Raw genomic sequence first — 17,152 nt, 5'->3', positions numbered from 1 at the left:
TTTGTGTAAGTTTTAAAAATAAAGGAATTGGAGTTTAGGGAAAGAGAAGAAATTTGAGCCACTTTAAATTAGTTTATCCCCCCAGATCTAGGCAGATTACAACCTAGAATTTTGAATTAACATGCTAATGTGATTGAGGATCTTTAGAAAAGCTTTGGAGAATAGTGGAACTGCCAGAAAATTAAAGATAAGTAACCAAAGAAAAGACAGATAAATAATAGATTTCTGACCAGTGACAGTCTTCAGGCAGAGGCTTGAACTTCTCTTTGTTTACTACTACATCTACTCTTGTTCAAGCTTCATCATCTCACTTGAATGATCACAGTGAATCTGTCTAGTGCATTTACTTTTTTGCCTATTTACAGTTAGTTCCCACATTGCTGCCAGAGGATTATTTTTAAATTGCTGATTTGAATAAATCACATCTCACTCCCAGCCTTTTTTATTTTCCTAATGTGGCACTGTATGATCTTTCAACTTACATTCTTTTCTGTACTACTCTCCTCGTTTGCTTACACCGCAGCCATGCAAGGTACATTTGTTTCCTGGAAAGTACCTTGACATCTCCTCCACAGACTTTTTAGAAGTTGTTTGCCTTTCCTAGAATTCCTTCCAATCCCATCCAGCTAAAGGAGTCTTTATCCTTTAAATTTCAAATAAGCCTTCACTTTAGTTTCCTAACCCATTGGGCTAGTCAGATGCCCTGCTGCTGGCTATATATTTTCATGGCATCTTGTGCATTTACCACAGTTAGATTATATTTATTTGTGTGGTTATTTGATTGTTATATTCCCCTTCTTCCTCATCAGTAGATTGTAAATATCCTCAGAGCAAGGGACTTGTATTTTTACTCTTAAACCCAATTGAATATTAGGTACTCATTAACTATTTGTTAAATGTTTTTGAGGTTAAATGCTGACTTGTTAGAGATGATCTAAAAAGTATTTCTTTGTTGGTAGAGTTTGGGCATGATCATTAGTGTTTTTTTTAATTATTCTTGATTACTACATATATATCAGATATCTGAGCACTGATCATCAGAATTAACCTCATAGTTAACATTTTGCCCTATTTGTTTCTGGTCTTTTATTTTAAAGAAAATGTTAAGGTACAGCACTGGCTAGTGTGACTCAGGTGATTGAAGCTTTGTCCCATCCACTGAGGGGGTCTTGGGTTTGATTCCTGGTCAGGGTACATACGGGGTTTTGGGTTTGATACCTGGTCAAGGTGTGTATAGGAGGCAACCAATTGCTCTTTCTCTCTCACATTAGTGTTTCTTCTCCTCCCCCTTTCTGTTATAAAAAACATATTCTCAGGTGAGAATTAGAAAAAAAAGAAAAGAAAGTTAAGTAACAACTAAGTCTTGGGCCTCATGTCTTCCTCTTTCAGAGGTAACCACTCTCTTAGAGTTGATATATTTAATCATTGCTTCTTAAACTTCCTCAGAATATTGATTTCTGTCCTACTATACAAAATCATCACATCAAAATAAACATACAAATAAATCAACAAACAAGCCACACACACACAATAAGAACAAAATAATTTCAATTGAGCTGTAGAAAATAAAGTTCTTTATATTCTCTTATTGTAAAGGGTAAAACATTGTATCACTGTATTAAGGGGTATATTACATGTGTCATTGTAAAAGGGTTGTATCTAAAGTTTTTATTTATTTTTCTAAGTTATTATATTTTCCAAGTAATTATATCCTATAAATAAAAGCCTAATATGCTACGTGTCCAGTCGTCTGGTCATCCATTCAACCAATCAAAGCACAATGTGCTGCCTTAGCCGGTTTGGCTCAGTGGATAGAGCGTCGGCCTGCGGACTCAAGGGTCCCAGGTTCGATTCTGGTCAAGGGCACGTACTTTGGTTGCGGGCACGTCCCTGGTGTGGAGTGTGCAGGAGGCAGCTGATCGATGTTTCTCTCTCATTGATGTTTCTAGCTCTCTATCCCTCTCCCTTCCTCTCTATAAAAAAAATCAATAAAATACATTAAAAAAAAAAAAGCATAATGTGCTAATGATATACTAAGGCCGCTCAACCATTCGCTATGACATGCACTGATCACCAGGGGCAGACAGTCGACCCGTCAACCAGTCGGTATGAGGTGCACTGACCACCAGGAGGCAGATGCTCCGACTGGTAGGTTAGCTTGCTGCTGGGGTCCAGCCAATTGGGGCTGAGCGAGACGGGCTTGACACGCCCTGGAGCCCTCACGCGGTCCCTACCCGCTGGCCAACCTCCTACGTCCCTCCCTGTCCCCAATCCTGCACAGGGGGTGGGAGGTCCCTTGGCCTGGCCTGTGCCCTCTGACAATCCGGAACCCCTCGGGGGATGTCGGAGAGCGGGTTTCATTGATTTAAAAATGATAGAGAAATTAATTATTTTCAGTTCAGCATGTTCTGCTGATATCAGTGAATCTGTGTTCATCCAAGGAAGTAAAAACGACTTGACTATGTTTCCTTAGCTCTTTGTGGCATGGCACAAAAGGTACATATTGCTCAATAGAAAAGGGAAAACATGTTTTCTCATTTTAAATAAAGATTTCATAATAATTTAAACAAGACATCAGAAGTTTTTATGGCTTGCGGAAGAGCCTTCATTTTAATGTTTGTGGCTAGTTTTTCCTAAAGGTGTCTCATTACAATTATAAAATCATGTACTGTAATAGTGAAATGAGTACTACATTACCTGTAGTAAAATTAAAAAGGGTTTTCATATACTAGTACTTTGGATATGACTTTAGATGTAGTTAGAAGTTTACACTTTTTGAGAAATTATAAGAAACCATTCTAAAAACAGCAAAATTTATATAACTATCTTTTATACACAATACGAGAGGCCTGGTGCACGAATCTGTGCACAGGTGGGGTCCCTAGGGGTTGTCTGTGGGGATCGAGCCCCAGCTCACGTCCCCAGGCTTGTAGCCTCAGCTTGTGCCCCGAGCCTTGCAGCCCCGCAGCCCCGCCTGGCATCCTGCCATGGCCTGGCGCCACCCCTTACCTGCTTCACCATCCGTCTGCGGAGCCATCTGTCTGGGCCAGGCCCCCCACCCAGCTCCCTCAGTTCCTGGGAGCCTGGCGACAGTCCCCCCCCCCACTGTCACAGTTGGTCTCCTTCTGCGGGCGATCAGGCTCCCATTCGCACCCGCCTTGGCCTAGCACCGCCCACTCACCTGCTCCACGATCCCACTGTGGTCCCAATATGATCAGGGCCCATTGGGGCCAGCAGTGCCTCCACTGCCGCCTGCTGCCAGCGCCGCACCGCCAACACCCGCCATGTTCCGCGCCGCCCCCTGGTGGTCAGCGCACATCATAGGGAGCAGTCAAATTCCCGGTCGAACAATTTTTACTTCTATATTTAAAAAGGATAAATTTCTTGAGTTAGGAGGATCTAGATTATATTGACCATATCTTGTGATTAGTATACACTACCATTTTGAAGCTTCTCAGCTGATGAAAAATGTAAAAATACGATTTGGTAGTGTCATTAAAACTTTCTTCTTTACAACTAAATATTAAGGTACGTATAAAAGTCTGCATTATTGTGGGATATATCCAGCTAGAAAGCATTAAAATGGAGTAGGGTTTTAGCATGTTTGATTTTATTATTTTTATGAAGTCTATAAATGACTTCCATAGTTTGGTAACTTCAGCTTTCTATGGTGAATGTATTTCTATTTTGGGGTTGCAGGGGTAGGATTGTAATTGTAACATTTTGGGATTATTTCTTCAAACTGGATACTGAAGTGTAAGAAAAATAGTACTTTGTTGAAGGACATAAGACCAGTAGGTCATCATAGAGAGTCTAGAGCAGGGGTGGGCAAACTTTTTGACTTGAGGGCCACAATGGGTTCTTAAACTGGACCAGAGGGCCGGAACAAAAGCATGGATGGAGTGTTTGTGTGAACTAATACATGTTAACACTGCTGCTGGTGAAGGAGCGGAGGGGAGAGCAAGAGAACCCTCCGCTCTTTCAGCTCTGCGGGCCGGATAGAACAGCCAAACGGGCCGGATCCGGCCCGCGGGCTGTAGTTTATCCACGGCTGGTCTAGAGCATATTTTTTTTAATATGAAAATTTGACATAAGCTTAATATGGCACTTAGGTCAGTGGGGAAAAGGTAGATTATTCAGTGATTTGTATTGAGGCAATTGGATATCCATTTGAGGAGAAAATGAAATTGTAGGTATTATGATTATAGTCTTCAAGTAGGGACTACCTTTTTAAAATTTTTTAATTGATTTTTTAGAGAGAAGGAAGGGGGGGGAGAGACATTGATTTGCTGTGCTACTTATTTATGTATTCATTAATTGATTCTTGTATGTGCTCTAATGGGGTATCGAACCCATAAACTTGATATATTGGGATGATGCTCTAATTGAGCTAACTGGTCAGGGCCAGGACTGCCTTTTTAAAAAAAGCAGGATACCAGGTCTAGGAACTAAAGCTGGGGTAGGGATCATCTGGCCTGCGGGCCATATAAGGCCTGCAGAATCATTTGGTCTGGCCTGCCAAGGCATTAGGGGTAAGTTAATTAAATGTTTGACCAAATATATAACAGGCTAATTTTTGAGTTGATAATTTTATATGGCCCTTGAATGATGTTATAAATGTCCAAATAACTTTTGCAGAAAAAAGGAAACATTGATAGATTTTGGCATATCAAAACTATATATATATGATTTAAAAAAAACTATATAAAGCACACCAACAAACTGGGGAAAATTCCAACATACTTAACAAAATTATATTCCTGATATATGAACAGATCCCCTAATTAATAAAAACACAAATAATTTTAAAAATGGACACAGTAACTATATAATATCCTATATAATAAAAGGCTAATCTGCAAATCGACTGGACGGCGAAGGACTGGTCGCTATGATGCGCACTGACCACTAGGGGGCAGACACTCAATGCAGGAGCTGACCCCTGGTGGTCAGTGCACTCCCACAGGGGGAGCGTCACTCAGCCAGAAGCTGGGCTCACAGCTGTCAGAGCGCAGCAGTGGTGGCTGCAGTTGGACATCCCCCAAGGGCTCCTGGACTGTGAGAGGGCGCAGGCCCAGCTGAGGGATCCCCTCACCACCACCCCCCTCCGCCCCGCCCCTATGCGCAGTTTTCGTGCATTGGGCCTCTTGTATAGTATAAAGGAGAAAAAATAAAAATGACCAATGAGCAGTTGACAGTTGAACAAATGCATTAATATTAATGTGGCTTAAAATTAGAAAAAAATTCTAGTCCTACCTTCAACTTAATCAGAATCAGAAAGATAAAATATATTATCTAGGATTGGTGAGTATTAAGAGTGGAAATTGATGCAGTCATTTTGTAGAGCAGTTGGACAGTATATTTCAAAACTAATAATGTTCATGAGAATAACCTATCACTTTTACTTAAAGAAATGTATCCTGCAAAAACAGCTCTGCAAATATACAGGAATGTTTTTCATAGCAAATATATATTGTTGTTAGAGAAAAATATTAGGACAACCCAAATATAAATAAACAGGATTTAGACAGCTATCCAGTGTGTTTAGTGAAAAGCAATTCACAAAATATCTTTTATGTCAATAAGTATATATAGTTAACACATTTAAAAAAATGGATGCATATGCCCGGCCGGAGTGTCTCAGTGGTTGAGCATCGACCTATGAATCAGGAGGTAAAGTTTTGATTCCCGGTCAGGGCACATGCCCAGTTGTGGGTTTCATCCCTAGTGTGGGGCCTGCAGGAGGCAGCCAATCCATGATTCTCTCTCATCATTGATGTTTCTATCACTCTTTCTCCATCTCCCTTTCTCTGAAATGAATTAAAAAATATAATTTTTAAAAATTGAGTTCATAAACCAGATGCAGTTTATTCTGTTTCTTTGTTCAACATTTCCTGTTGAATATTCTGTGTAATTATTCTTCAACAAAATTTTAAATGTTGCCTAGTATGTCATAATATGAATATTAAATTATTTAATCTTTACATTAAAAACATTTTATTGTAGAAATCTTGGTCCCACATCATATATAATTTCTTTAGGACAAATTTCCAAAAGTAAAATTTACTGGATGTAAAGTGTGGTTTTTAAAAAGGACTCTTAATAACGATCCATTTGCTTTCTAGAAAGTTAGACCGAGGAGTCTGTATGTGTTTGAAATCTTTATGAATTTGTAGTGACCCTGAAACTATAAATCCTCAACCTTTTGCACTACCTCTTCTGCTAACTTGTGATTATTTAGAGATGGGTTAGCTTATTAGTGCCCTGTCAAGAGCTACAGTGTCTTGACCATTTCATTCCTTGCTTACTGTGCAGTAATATCTCAGTACTTTGAATCGTAGCTTTCTTCTTGGTTCAATACAATTGACAACCAGAAATTGGTAAGTGAGTCTGATGTTCACCACAATCCTGTTTATTGGTCTGAGAATTAGCAAGGGCTTACCAAGTTTATAATCTTGTGAGTTTTATTTTGCATGAGACAAATTCTGTAAATAAAGAGGTTGGTATTTATTATGAGGGAAAATATAATGTTATAAGAAAGATGGGAAGTTCTCAGAATTTTTCAGTTTTAGATAGTGTGACTAGTGTAGGGCTCACGGAAAAAGTAAAATTTGAGAAAAGAATTAAAGTATTTATAGAGAGAGTTGGCCATACAGATGTTTGAAAGAAGAGAATCGCATGCAGAGGAATAGCCAGTGCAAAAGGTCTTAATAGCGGAGTGTACCTGGCATGTTTGAGGAGCAGCAAGGAAGCCATTGTGGCTGGAGAGGATTAAGCAAGGGAGAGCATTGTAGGCTAATGTCAGAGAAGTAAAGAAATAGGGAGGCTAGGTCATGTAGAGTCTTGTAGGCCATTGTAAGATCTTTCAGCTTTTGCTCTGGGTGAGATGGCAAGACATTAGAGAGTTTTGAGCAGAGGAGTGACATGATCTGACTTGTGTTTTAAAACTATCACCCTGTGTTAAGAATAGACTATAGAGAGGCAAGGATAGACACAGGGAAATCAGTTAAGAAGCCATTGCAATAATCCAAAGAAGAGATGATGGTGGCTTGGTCCAGCATGGTAGTGAAGAGGATGAGAAGTGATCAGGTCCCAGAAATATTTCAAAGGTAGAGGCTGCATGTTTTACTGAAAGATAGGATGTGGAATATAAGGGGAAACGGGGAGTTAGTTAAGAATGTTTAAATGTTGGCTGTCATTGAATTTTCATTGAAAACTTACTGACTTTGGAAATAAGGTTTTGCTGCAGACTCGATAATGTTTCTAATTGAATTCAACTTAAAATTAAAAAGCAAAACAGCACTTTTATGCACAACTTAAATGTAATAAAGTCATTTTGACACCTGATTTTGTTTGAATCACAAATAATATCAAGCTGCTTTATACATTTCCTGTGCTGTTCAGAAATTAAAACAGGAAGCAAGATCTTTATTCCCACACAAATTTGCAGCAGATATATTTTCTGAGATCAAGCTACAGACTTTATATTTATAGTCTGTTTATGGCTCTAAACCTCATAGGCTATTATATAATACACCAGAGGCCCAGTGCACAAAATTCATGCACGGGGTGGGGGGTGTCCCTCAGCCTGGCCTGCACCCTCTTGCAATTTGGGACCACTGCCTCCTAACCGCTTGCCTGCCTGCCTGCCTGATCGCCCCTAACCCCTCTGCCTGCCTGCCTTATCACCCCTAACTGCTTGCCTGGTCACCCCTAACCACCTCTGTCTCAGCCCCCTCTGCAGCTGCTTCGTCCGGAATGACATCCAGAAGGTTGTTCAGCTGTTCAGTCTAATTAGCATATTATGCTTTTATTATTATAGATTATTCTGGTTCAGGCCTTTTATCTGTTTTACGTATTGAAATGCTTTAAATTTTATTGTGAAAAATATTTTTGATGGTTAAATAATAATTATATGACAACAGGTAAGTTGTAGCTCCTTAACCAGTTTGGGTCTTTCCATTCTCTCCTGCTAATCCTTACCACAACCTTGATACTCTGGTAACACAGAGCTTCTTATAAACAGTTCCTCTGTGCCTTGCTTGTATTGCCATCTGCCTATAGTATTTTCTCTTTTCTTCTCCCCCACCTGGCTAACTACTACTCTTCATTTTAGACTCGTTTGAGGTGTCATCATCTCCAGAAAGCCTTTTTTAGCCACCTTTCTTCCAGGCAGGCTTGGGTTAGGTGTCTTTAGTACTAAACAAATTGTGCTTATCTCCCTTATTGTTTGGGGTGTTTTGTTTTGATTTTTTAAAAAGTAATTTTTATTGATTTCAGAGAGTAAGAGATAGGGAGACAGATAGAAATATCAATGATGAGACACAATCAATGATTGGCTGCCTACTGCATGCCCCACACTGGGGATTGAGCCTGCAACCCAGATATGTGCCATGACCAGGAATTGAACCCTGACTCCTGGTTCATAGGTCAATGCTCAACCATTGAGCCATACCGGCCGGGCTGTTTTTTGTTGTTTTTTTCTGTTTCATTTGTTAGAGTTTGAACTCTTTAAGATAAGAACTTTGTTTTAAAATTATCTTTATATATCTACAGTTATTACTGTAGAGCCTTATGGTAGATACAAATATTTGGGTAGTAAATTAATTGATTACTATCTAGATCTTTCTGGTGCATCTTGCAGTAGATATGTAACTTAAAATTAAGTGTACTTACGTTATTCTCTGTGTGAAAATTTGTTCTGTTGCATGTGCTTATTGGTCATAATGAGCACAAACACTGGATTGAAATGTGCATTTAAAAAGAAAGACCAAAAATAAATAAAAGTAAAAAAATACAAAGAAAGACAGAGTATTATATGCAGCTTTTATTAGGAACTAGAACTTAAGTTTAATAGCTGTTCTGTATTTTGTACAACTCTGAAATGTGAAGCGTTTCCATGTAATCTCATGCCAATGTTGACCATGTGGATTAAAATAGCCCTATTTTAATCTATGACCAAATTAGGAATAGAATATCTATCCAGTGGGGATTTGTAAATTATTGTAGTTTGTAGCATGACAGGTTTATATAAATAATTACAGTGATTCCCACTGTTTTAAATGAAAGTCTAAGTTCAAATAGAGAAATGTAATCATACAAGTATGTGATTGTTTAGCATGTTTGCCTTTGATATCTTAAATTAGTTTCTTTTTTAAAGGATCATCAAAACTGATGATAAAGAGAAAAGTTTATGTCATTAATCTAAAATATCTACTCATGGGTTTCAATTCAAATTTGATATATACTTAAAATACCAATAACTAATTATGTAATTATCCTTAATGGATGTTTATAGTATAATTGTTTTCTAAGATATTCTAATAAGTCAGATTTTAATGAAAACATTTTAATAGCGTTGTCATTCCAGAATTTATTTAAAGCAATTCTTTGTACATTAAACATCTATTTTATAACTTTATACTATATGTAACAAAATAATTTCAATGAATTTCTTTGTTTTTCATTGTTTTTCAAGAGCCTAAATATAAAATAAGCAGTGTTGGTTATAATGTTTCAGTGATTTAAAATGATGAACTTTTCTTTTCATACAGATAAAGACACAATAAATAAAATTAGAGATTTACGAATGAAAGCTGAAGATTATGAAGTAGTGAAGGTGATTGGTAGAGGTGCATTTGGAGAAGTTCAATTGGTAGGTTATTTTAATATGATTCAAAAAACAGAAACTTTTTAAAATTAAAAAATCCACTTGTATTTTTTAACATGTTATTTTGGAAAATAGCATTTAAAAAATTATTGCTTTAAATTGCTTTAGATATTCTTGCCTAAGGATATGAAAGCCTAGAGTCAAAATCAATAGTGTGAAATATTTTCTCCACGTGATCATGGGTAGAAAAAAGGTTTCAAGCATTAAAAGAGAAATCTTTACTCCTAATATTAGACTATCTAAAATGCTGTGGAATAGTAAGTTCTATAAATAGGAAGCAACATACATAGCAAGATGGAGGGGGGAAAATGTATTATAAGAGAGAAAATAAAGAATTTTTTTTCTAACATTGCAGGCTTCTGGAAATTAAAGTTTTGTTAATATCTAATTGGGATACTTCAGCAGAAGAGAAGATAAAATAGCTTAGAACAGTGATGGTGAACCTATGACACGCATGTCAGAGGTGACACGTGAACTCATTTTTTTTGGTTGATTTTTCTTTGTTAAGTGGCATTTAAATATATAAAATAAATATCAAAAATATAAGTCTTTGTTTTACTATGGTTGCAAATATCAAAAAATTTCTATATGTGACACGGCACCAGAGTTAAGTTAGGGTTTTTCAAAATGCTGACACGCCGAGCTCAAAAGGTTCACAATCACTGGCTTAGAACAATAATGTTAAATTATTTAACAAGTTGTTAAAATCATATAACAAATTATTCTAGGAAATATTGAGCTTTAAATTTAAATGTTAACACAAACGTTTATTATTTTGCATTTTCAATTTTAAAGGTAAGGCATAAATCCACCAGGAAGGTATATGCTATGAAGCTTCTCAGCAAATTTGAAATGATAAAGAGATCTGATTCTGCTTTTTTCTGGGAAGAAAGGGACATCATGGCTTTTGCTAATAGCCCTTGGGTTGTTCAGGTATGATATTACTACTCTTTCATTTTTGCTATACTAGTTTGTTAATTAAACATATCTGAGAAGCTTAGTTTGTTTTTCAGAACAGTAATAGAGAATTTATTGGCAATTACAGAATTGTCTAATATACCATTATCTTTAAAATCATAACATTTAGTTTTATTGAATCAGTTTCATGAGGAAAGTAAAGCCAAAGCAAAACAGTTGTTTCTGTAGAATTTAAATATTAGAAATTTTAAATAATCTGCTTTAATTTGGAGGAAGTCATATATTATTATACTCTAAGTATACTTGTTTAATATTGAAATTTTAACTTATTTTCCCCAAATATGAGGTCTTATTTTATTTATTTAACTACTCATCTATTTGTCACTCTCATTTTGTGGAAAGGAAGGAATGGAAAAAATGAGGGGGAAAGTGAGTTCTGCTAGGCCTCCAAATAATATTGTATTCACTTTAGGCTTTTCCATGGAAAGAAGAGCCAGTAGTTATAAGTCCTGGTCTTCACCCCATGGCCTGTCTATGAAACTGTGGCAAGGTTATTTACATCTCTGGGTATCGATTTCCTTCTTTAAAAATATGCAAGTTGGCTTAGATTGGTTATTTTAAACAGTGGATATACTGCAGGTGAAATCATAAGGAGAAGCAGGAATTTGGGGTTGGTTATAATTCTAGATTTTTTATTGCTGCCTTAACTACAGCAGCTCTGTTTTTTTATCTGTCTTATATATATATATATATATATATTAGAATCCTAATGTAAGATTTCATATGGTAGAAGTAGTCTTCTTCTGGTTTAAAAAAAAAAGAGAGAAACTATTGGGCTAGACCATTTCTAATTCCTAATATGTATTTTGGAATCTATCTATCTATCTATCTATCTATCTATCTATCTATCTATCTATCTATCTAATCTGTCTATCTATCACCTATCTATTTATTTACAGTATATAATGAAGCATATCCTAACTAAGCATCCTAGTAATTGTGATAAAAAGGGTATGGAGAATGTTTAAAGTTAACATAAGGAGGCTTTTATACTTGACTGTCTATTCTTTTTTTATCAGCTGTGTATAGCATGGTTTCCTGGGCTCAGTATTATATGACATTTTGAGCCAGGTAATCGTTTATTGTTGTGGCCTATTCTGTGCATTATAGGATGTTTATCAGCATCCTTGGCTTCTACCCAGAGAATGCCAGTAGCACTCTTCCCCACTCCCACACACTGGTTTTAACAACCCAAAAGGTGCTCAGACATTATTGTCTCCTTTGGTTGGGAACCACCAATACAGAAAATATCTGCTGTTCTGTAGAGTTAAGACGCATGACATAATTGTTACTTTTAGGGCTAAATTTACAACTTATGTGCTTGGAATTTTGTTTTTCTTGATACATTGTTTATAAATAAACTGCCACTAATATCAACAATGTTTCTGTAGTTATGGTGTCCAATTTATATCTGGGATAGCCATAAAATGCCACTTAATTTCTTATCTTTCCCATATATTTATTATTATTATTTTTTAATCCTCACCCGAGGATATTTTTCCATTGATTTTTAGAGAGAGTGAAAGAGAGAGGGAAAGACAGAGAAATATCGATGTGAGAGAAATACATTGATTGGTTGCCTCCTGCACGAGCCTTGACCAGGGCCTGGGGTGGGGAGGAGCCTGAAACCCAGGTACGTTCCTTTGACCGGACTTGAACTCAGGGCCCTTAGGTCTGCAGGCCAATACTCTATCCACTGAGCCAAACTGTCTAGGGCCTGAAAATACATATTTTAACGAAAATAACTAAATCTGGGGCCCAGCCAGTGTTGCCCAGTGGTTGAGCATCGACCTGTGTATGCAGCAGGAGGCTGGCAATTAGGTTCCTGGTCAGGGCACATGCCCAGTTGTGGGCTCGATCCCCAGCAGGAGGCAGCCGATTAATTGATGTTTCTCTCTCTCTCCCTCTCCTTTCTTCTCTCTCTAAAAGTCAGTAAAAACATTTAAAAATAACTAAATCTGTAACTAAAATCATTAAACACTTGAAAACTGAAACAGAAGATTTTTGACATAAGTGTCTAGGTAAATTAGGTATATTTTTCTCTTGGGCTTAATTTTATTCATGTTAGTTGGATTCTAATCTTATGTTTACCTAAAATGTTCTTTTGTAAATTTGCTCTTTTTTTCTAACTTCAATCCTGGTTACATAATAAATACATTTATGCCTGGCTTTCTTGCCGATTTCATATCATTAGAATTTACTCTTCCTGCCTTGAATCTAGCTGCTGCCTCTTACTGTTTCTTTATTAGTTATTACTTCTCCTCCTATTGACTGCTATCATTTACTGAGCACCTGTTATATTAAGTGCTTTTTATATTAACTAATTTTTAAAACAACTCTGAAAGGCAGTTAATCCCTGTTAGGTACAATCCCAATTTATAGATTAATTTATGCTTTATTCATTAGACATTTGTTAAGCACTCACTGATTGCCAGACATCCAGATTCTGATTGAGGAACAAATATAAAAGTCAAACAAGATACAGCCCTTTACATTCTTCTTGAAGGGATTATAGTGACAGAGACTCAAGGAGGTTAAGTAAATTGCCCAGTCACACAGCTAATAAGGGACAGCTGAGACTTTTTGAGAATTGTGATTTTGATATAAATCAAACAGTAAACCTCACTAAAGCACAAGTTAAATTAGAACCAAACTATTTCTTTGCTTAGGAGACTTGTATGAAGCTATTATAATTTTAAATTCTCAGTATGAAAAATTCAATTAGTATAGATACATATATATTTCCCTGGCTGGGTTGCTCAGTTGTTTGGAACATCATCCCGATACACCAAAGTTGTTGCAGGCTTCATCCCCAGTCAGGGCACATACAAGAATCAACCAGTGAGTACATGAATGTGTGAAACAACACATCAGTGTCTCTCTCCCTCCTTCCCTCCTTCCTTTTCTCTCTCTCTCTCAAATCAGTCAAAGTTTTTAACAAAAGAAATGTAGATAAAAAGCCTCCACCTAAATTCCCAGAAATAATCACTGTTAACAGTTCCTTTGCATATGCAAGGGTCTTTGTGGTGTTTATGTTTGTGTTTGTTTCTGTTTTTAAAGATTACTACAAGTCCTGCCATTTGACTATTTTAATTAAATATTTTATTAATATTTTTGCAGATTTTTAAATGAAACAGTTTTGCTTAATCTTAATGAATTGTTTTTTGTATTTGTATAGCTTTTTTATGCATTCCAAGATGATCGTTATCTCTACATGGTGATGGAATACATGCCTGGTGGAGATCTTGTAAACTTAATGAGCAACTATGATGTGCCTGAAAAATGGGCACGATTCTATACTGCAGAAGTAGTTCTTGCATTGGATGCAATCCATTCCATGGGTTTTATTCATAGGTAAAGATAAAAATGCTTTAAATTTTCTCATTTGTTGAAGAGAGAAGCTGAAAATACGTAAACTTTGGTCAATTAACATTTCCCATTCTAAATCCACCTATTTTCTGTCTATAGACATGAGTGGTATTCCAGAACTTAAAACTTTGAAATTTGTAGTTTTAACTTTCAGTTTATATAAGTGTACTTTTTGCTATCCCTTAATCTGATTATATAGTTTTTATTTGGTGTTCTGAGCAGTAAAAATTGGAAGCTGGTTTTCTGAAGTTTGTGCCAGAGTGTTAAACAATTTTTGTTTTTAATAAAATATTTTCTTTTGATTCGTTTTTATATACAAATTTTTAAAATACAGATTAATTTGCTTTTAATTAGTGTATATAGCATATTTTTTAGAATAATAATTTTATTTGTTCTGCAAACACCATTTGAATTCATCATGCAGTTGCTATGCTAAGTTCCAAGGATACAAAATGAAAGTGATATAGATCCTGTCCTGAAATTATTTATGTGCTTGTGTTGAGACGTGTGTTTCAATTACTTTTTATGTCTAAATGGTACATTTTTTATGGTAATTCTCTCAAATGATTTGATCCTACCCCCAACCCCACTGGAAGAATCAGACTCTACTTAAAGGAAAGGGAATGTTATATGTCTTCTTCTGAGGCATTAACATATAATGAACTTTCCTTGCTGAAGTTTAATTTCTACATGTGGATAGGGAACAGATACAGATCAAAAGTGCCATATCTACATTGAATGAAGAGAAATGGCCTAAAATAACTGCCTCATATAATTTTTATCAGTATCTGATCTATTTCAGAAATGCTTTTTTTATTTCCCCCCCCTTCAGAGATGTGAAGCCTGATAACATGCTGCTGGATAAATCTGGACATTTGAAGTTAGCCGATTTTGGTACTTGTATGAAGATGAATAAGGTTAAATAATTATATTTTAATTTAGTTTTTGCTAATTCAAGACAGATGCTTTTTAGAAAATGTTATGAGAATTTATTAACCATAGCTGAACTTATACAGAACTGATGTGACTTGTGTCATTTGTTGAAATAGATGCTATAATTGCAATGTCGTATTAGTAACTTGTGATTTATTTTTTTACTCTCTATTTAGGGTAAGTGTAGATTGTCAGATTTACTAAATCCTTTATAATAACTCTCTAGTATACTACTGGTAACTAGAAATGGAAATAGCCCCTAAATACTAACACCAGTGTTAAAATTAGAGTTTCATAAATATTAGATTTCAATAATGTGTGTATTTTTAATATTTTACTTAGCCTTTCAGTGTTTTACTTAGCCTCCTATTAACATTTTGGAAGTCAATCTTAAAAGATACCCGTTCTCACTATTTATATAATAACATATATAGCTGAAATAGCAGTTATGTTGCTTTATTTTCAGTTGAAACAATTTATATTCTTTGAAACTTATCACAGAACAATATCCAGGAAGTTGTATTTATTATTTTAAATGGAAAATTATTGGTTAGAAGGAAACACTACATGAGAACTTTTGTGTGAACATCTATACTAATAAAAGGCTAATATGCTAACTAGACTGGAAAACCTTCTGGGAGACTTCCAGACATCCTTCTGGACAAAGCCATGGTGGTGGGGCCGAGGCAGAGGCGGCTAGGGGTGATCAGGCCAGGAGGGGAGGGCAGTTGGGGGTGAGCAGGCCAGTGGGGGGGAGGACAGTTGGGGGCGAGCAGGCTGGCAGGGGGGGCAGTTGGGGGCGATTAGGTCAGGTGGGGGGAGTTGGGGGCGAGCAGGCAGGCAGGGGGGGCAGTTGGGGACGATTAGGTCAGCGGGGGGGGGCAGTTGGGGGCAAGCAGGCCGGCAGGCAGAGTGGTTAGGGGCAACCAGGCAGGTAGGCAGGTGAGCAGTTAGGAGCCAATGGTTCCAGATTGCGAGAGGGATGTCCAACTGCCGGTTTAGGCCCAATCCTAAACCGGCAGTTGGACATCCCCCAAGGGGTTTCAAATTGGAAAGGGTGCAGGCCAGGCTGAGGGACACCCCCTTTCCATGCATGAATTTTATGCACCAGGCCACTAGTTTAATTATAATTCTATTGCATTAATACCAGCTAAAATAAATAACAGGTATGTGTAGTTGTTTGTTTTTGACAGTTAAAATGCATATTAGATTTTCACTGTGCTTAACGCTATTATGCCCTTTTTCCTTGCTTTCCCATTTTATATTTGTACTAGAGGCTCAGTTCACAAAAATTTGTGCACTTGGTTGGGGCGGTTCCCTCAGCCCGGCCTGTGCCCCCTTGCAGTCTGGGACTCCTCGGGGGATGACCACCTGGTGGCTTAGGCCTGCTCCCCGGGGGATTGGGCCTAAGATGGCAATCACACATCCCTCTGGCAGCCTGGGAGCCCTCGGGGGATGTCCACTTGCCAGCAGGGAGCAGACCTAAGCTGCAGTCAGACATTCTTAGCGCTGCTGAGGAAGCAGGAGAGGCTCCCACCACCACCACTGTACTGGCAGCCATCAGCCTGGCTTGTGGCTGAGCAGAGCTCCCCCATGTGGAAGCGCACTGACCACCAGAGGGCAGCTCCTGCATTGAGCATCTGCCCCCTGGTGGTCAGTGTGTGTCATAGTGACCAGTCATTCCCAGTCTTTCTGCTGTTAGGGTCAGTTTGCATATTACCCTTTTACTATATAGGATAGAGGCCTGGTGCATTGGTGGAGGCCGGCTGGTTTGCCCTTAAGGGTGTCCTGGATCAGGGTGGGGGTCCCGCTTGGGTGCCTGGCCAGCCTTGGTGAGGGGTTGATGGCTGTTTGCAGCTGGTCACACCCCCTTCAGGGTGGGGGTCCCCATTGGGGAGCCTGGCCAGTCTGGGTGAGGTGCTGAGGGCCATTTTCAGGCTGGCCAGTGACTGAAGCTCCCAGCCTCTCCTTTTTTTCTTTCTTTTTTTTTAATTCTCGAATTTATTTACCTTCTGTAATTGAAACTTTGTTGCCGTCACTGGAGCTGAGAGCCAGCTCCAGTTCTGAGGCCACGGCCTGCTGAAAGCAGGTATCTGGGGTTTGTTTAGCTTCTATAATTGAAACTTTGTTGCTTTCGGAGCTCAAAGCTGGGCTGTGGCAGGTGGGGAACCTTGGCTTCCTCCATCACTGGAGCAAGCAAGC

General features: G+C 37.7%; 1 protein-coding gene across 3 annotated transcripts in view; it reads left to right on the top strand.

The window, feature by feature from the left end:
- The window catches only part of ROCK1 (Rho associated coiled-coil containing protein kinase 1), a 138,208-nt gene that overhangs the window by 37,492 nt on the left and 83,564 nt on the right, over window positions 1–17,152 (top strand). For all 3 annotated transcript variants that reach the window (XM_036320995.1, XM_036320994.1, XM_036320996.1), the window contains exons 3-6: window positions 9,555–9,655; window positions 10,466–10,603; window positions 13,827–14,002; window positions 14,850–14,934. In XM_036320995.1, the coding sequence (XP_036176888.1) occupies window positions 9,555–9,655; window positions 10,466–10,603; window positions 13,827–14,002; window positions 14,850–14,934 (500 nt within the window). The remainder of the gene's footprint in view (window positions 1–9,554; window positions 9,656–10,465; window positions 10,604–13,826; window positions 14,003–14,849; window positions 14,935–17,152) is intronic.

This window comes from Myotis myotis, unplaced genomic scaffold (assembly GCF_014108235.1).
Source record: "Myotis myotis isolate mMyoMyo1 unplaced genomic scaffold, mMyoMyo1.p scaffold_m19_p_9, whole genome shotgun sequence".
Taxonomy (NCBI): Eukaryota; Metazoa; Chordata; class Mammalia; order Chiroptera; family Vespertilionidae; genus Myotis; species Myotis myotis.
This window is presented reverse-complemented; position numbering and strand designations above follow the sequence as displayed.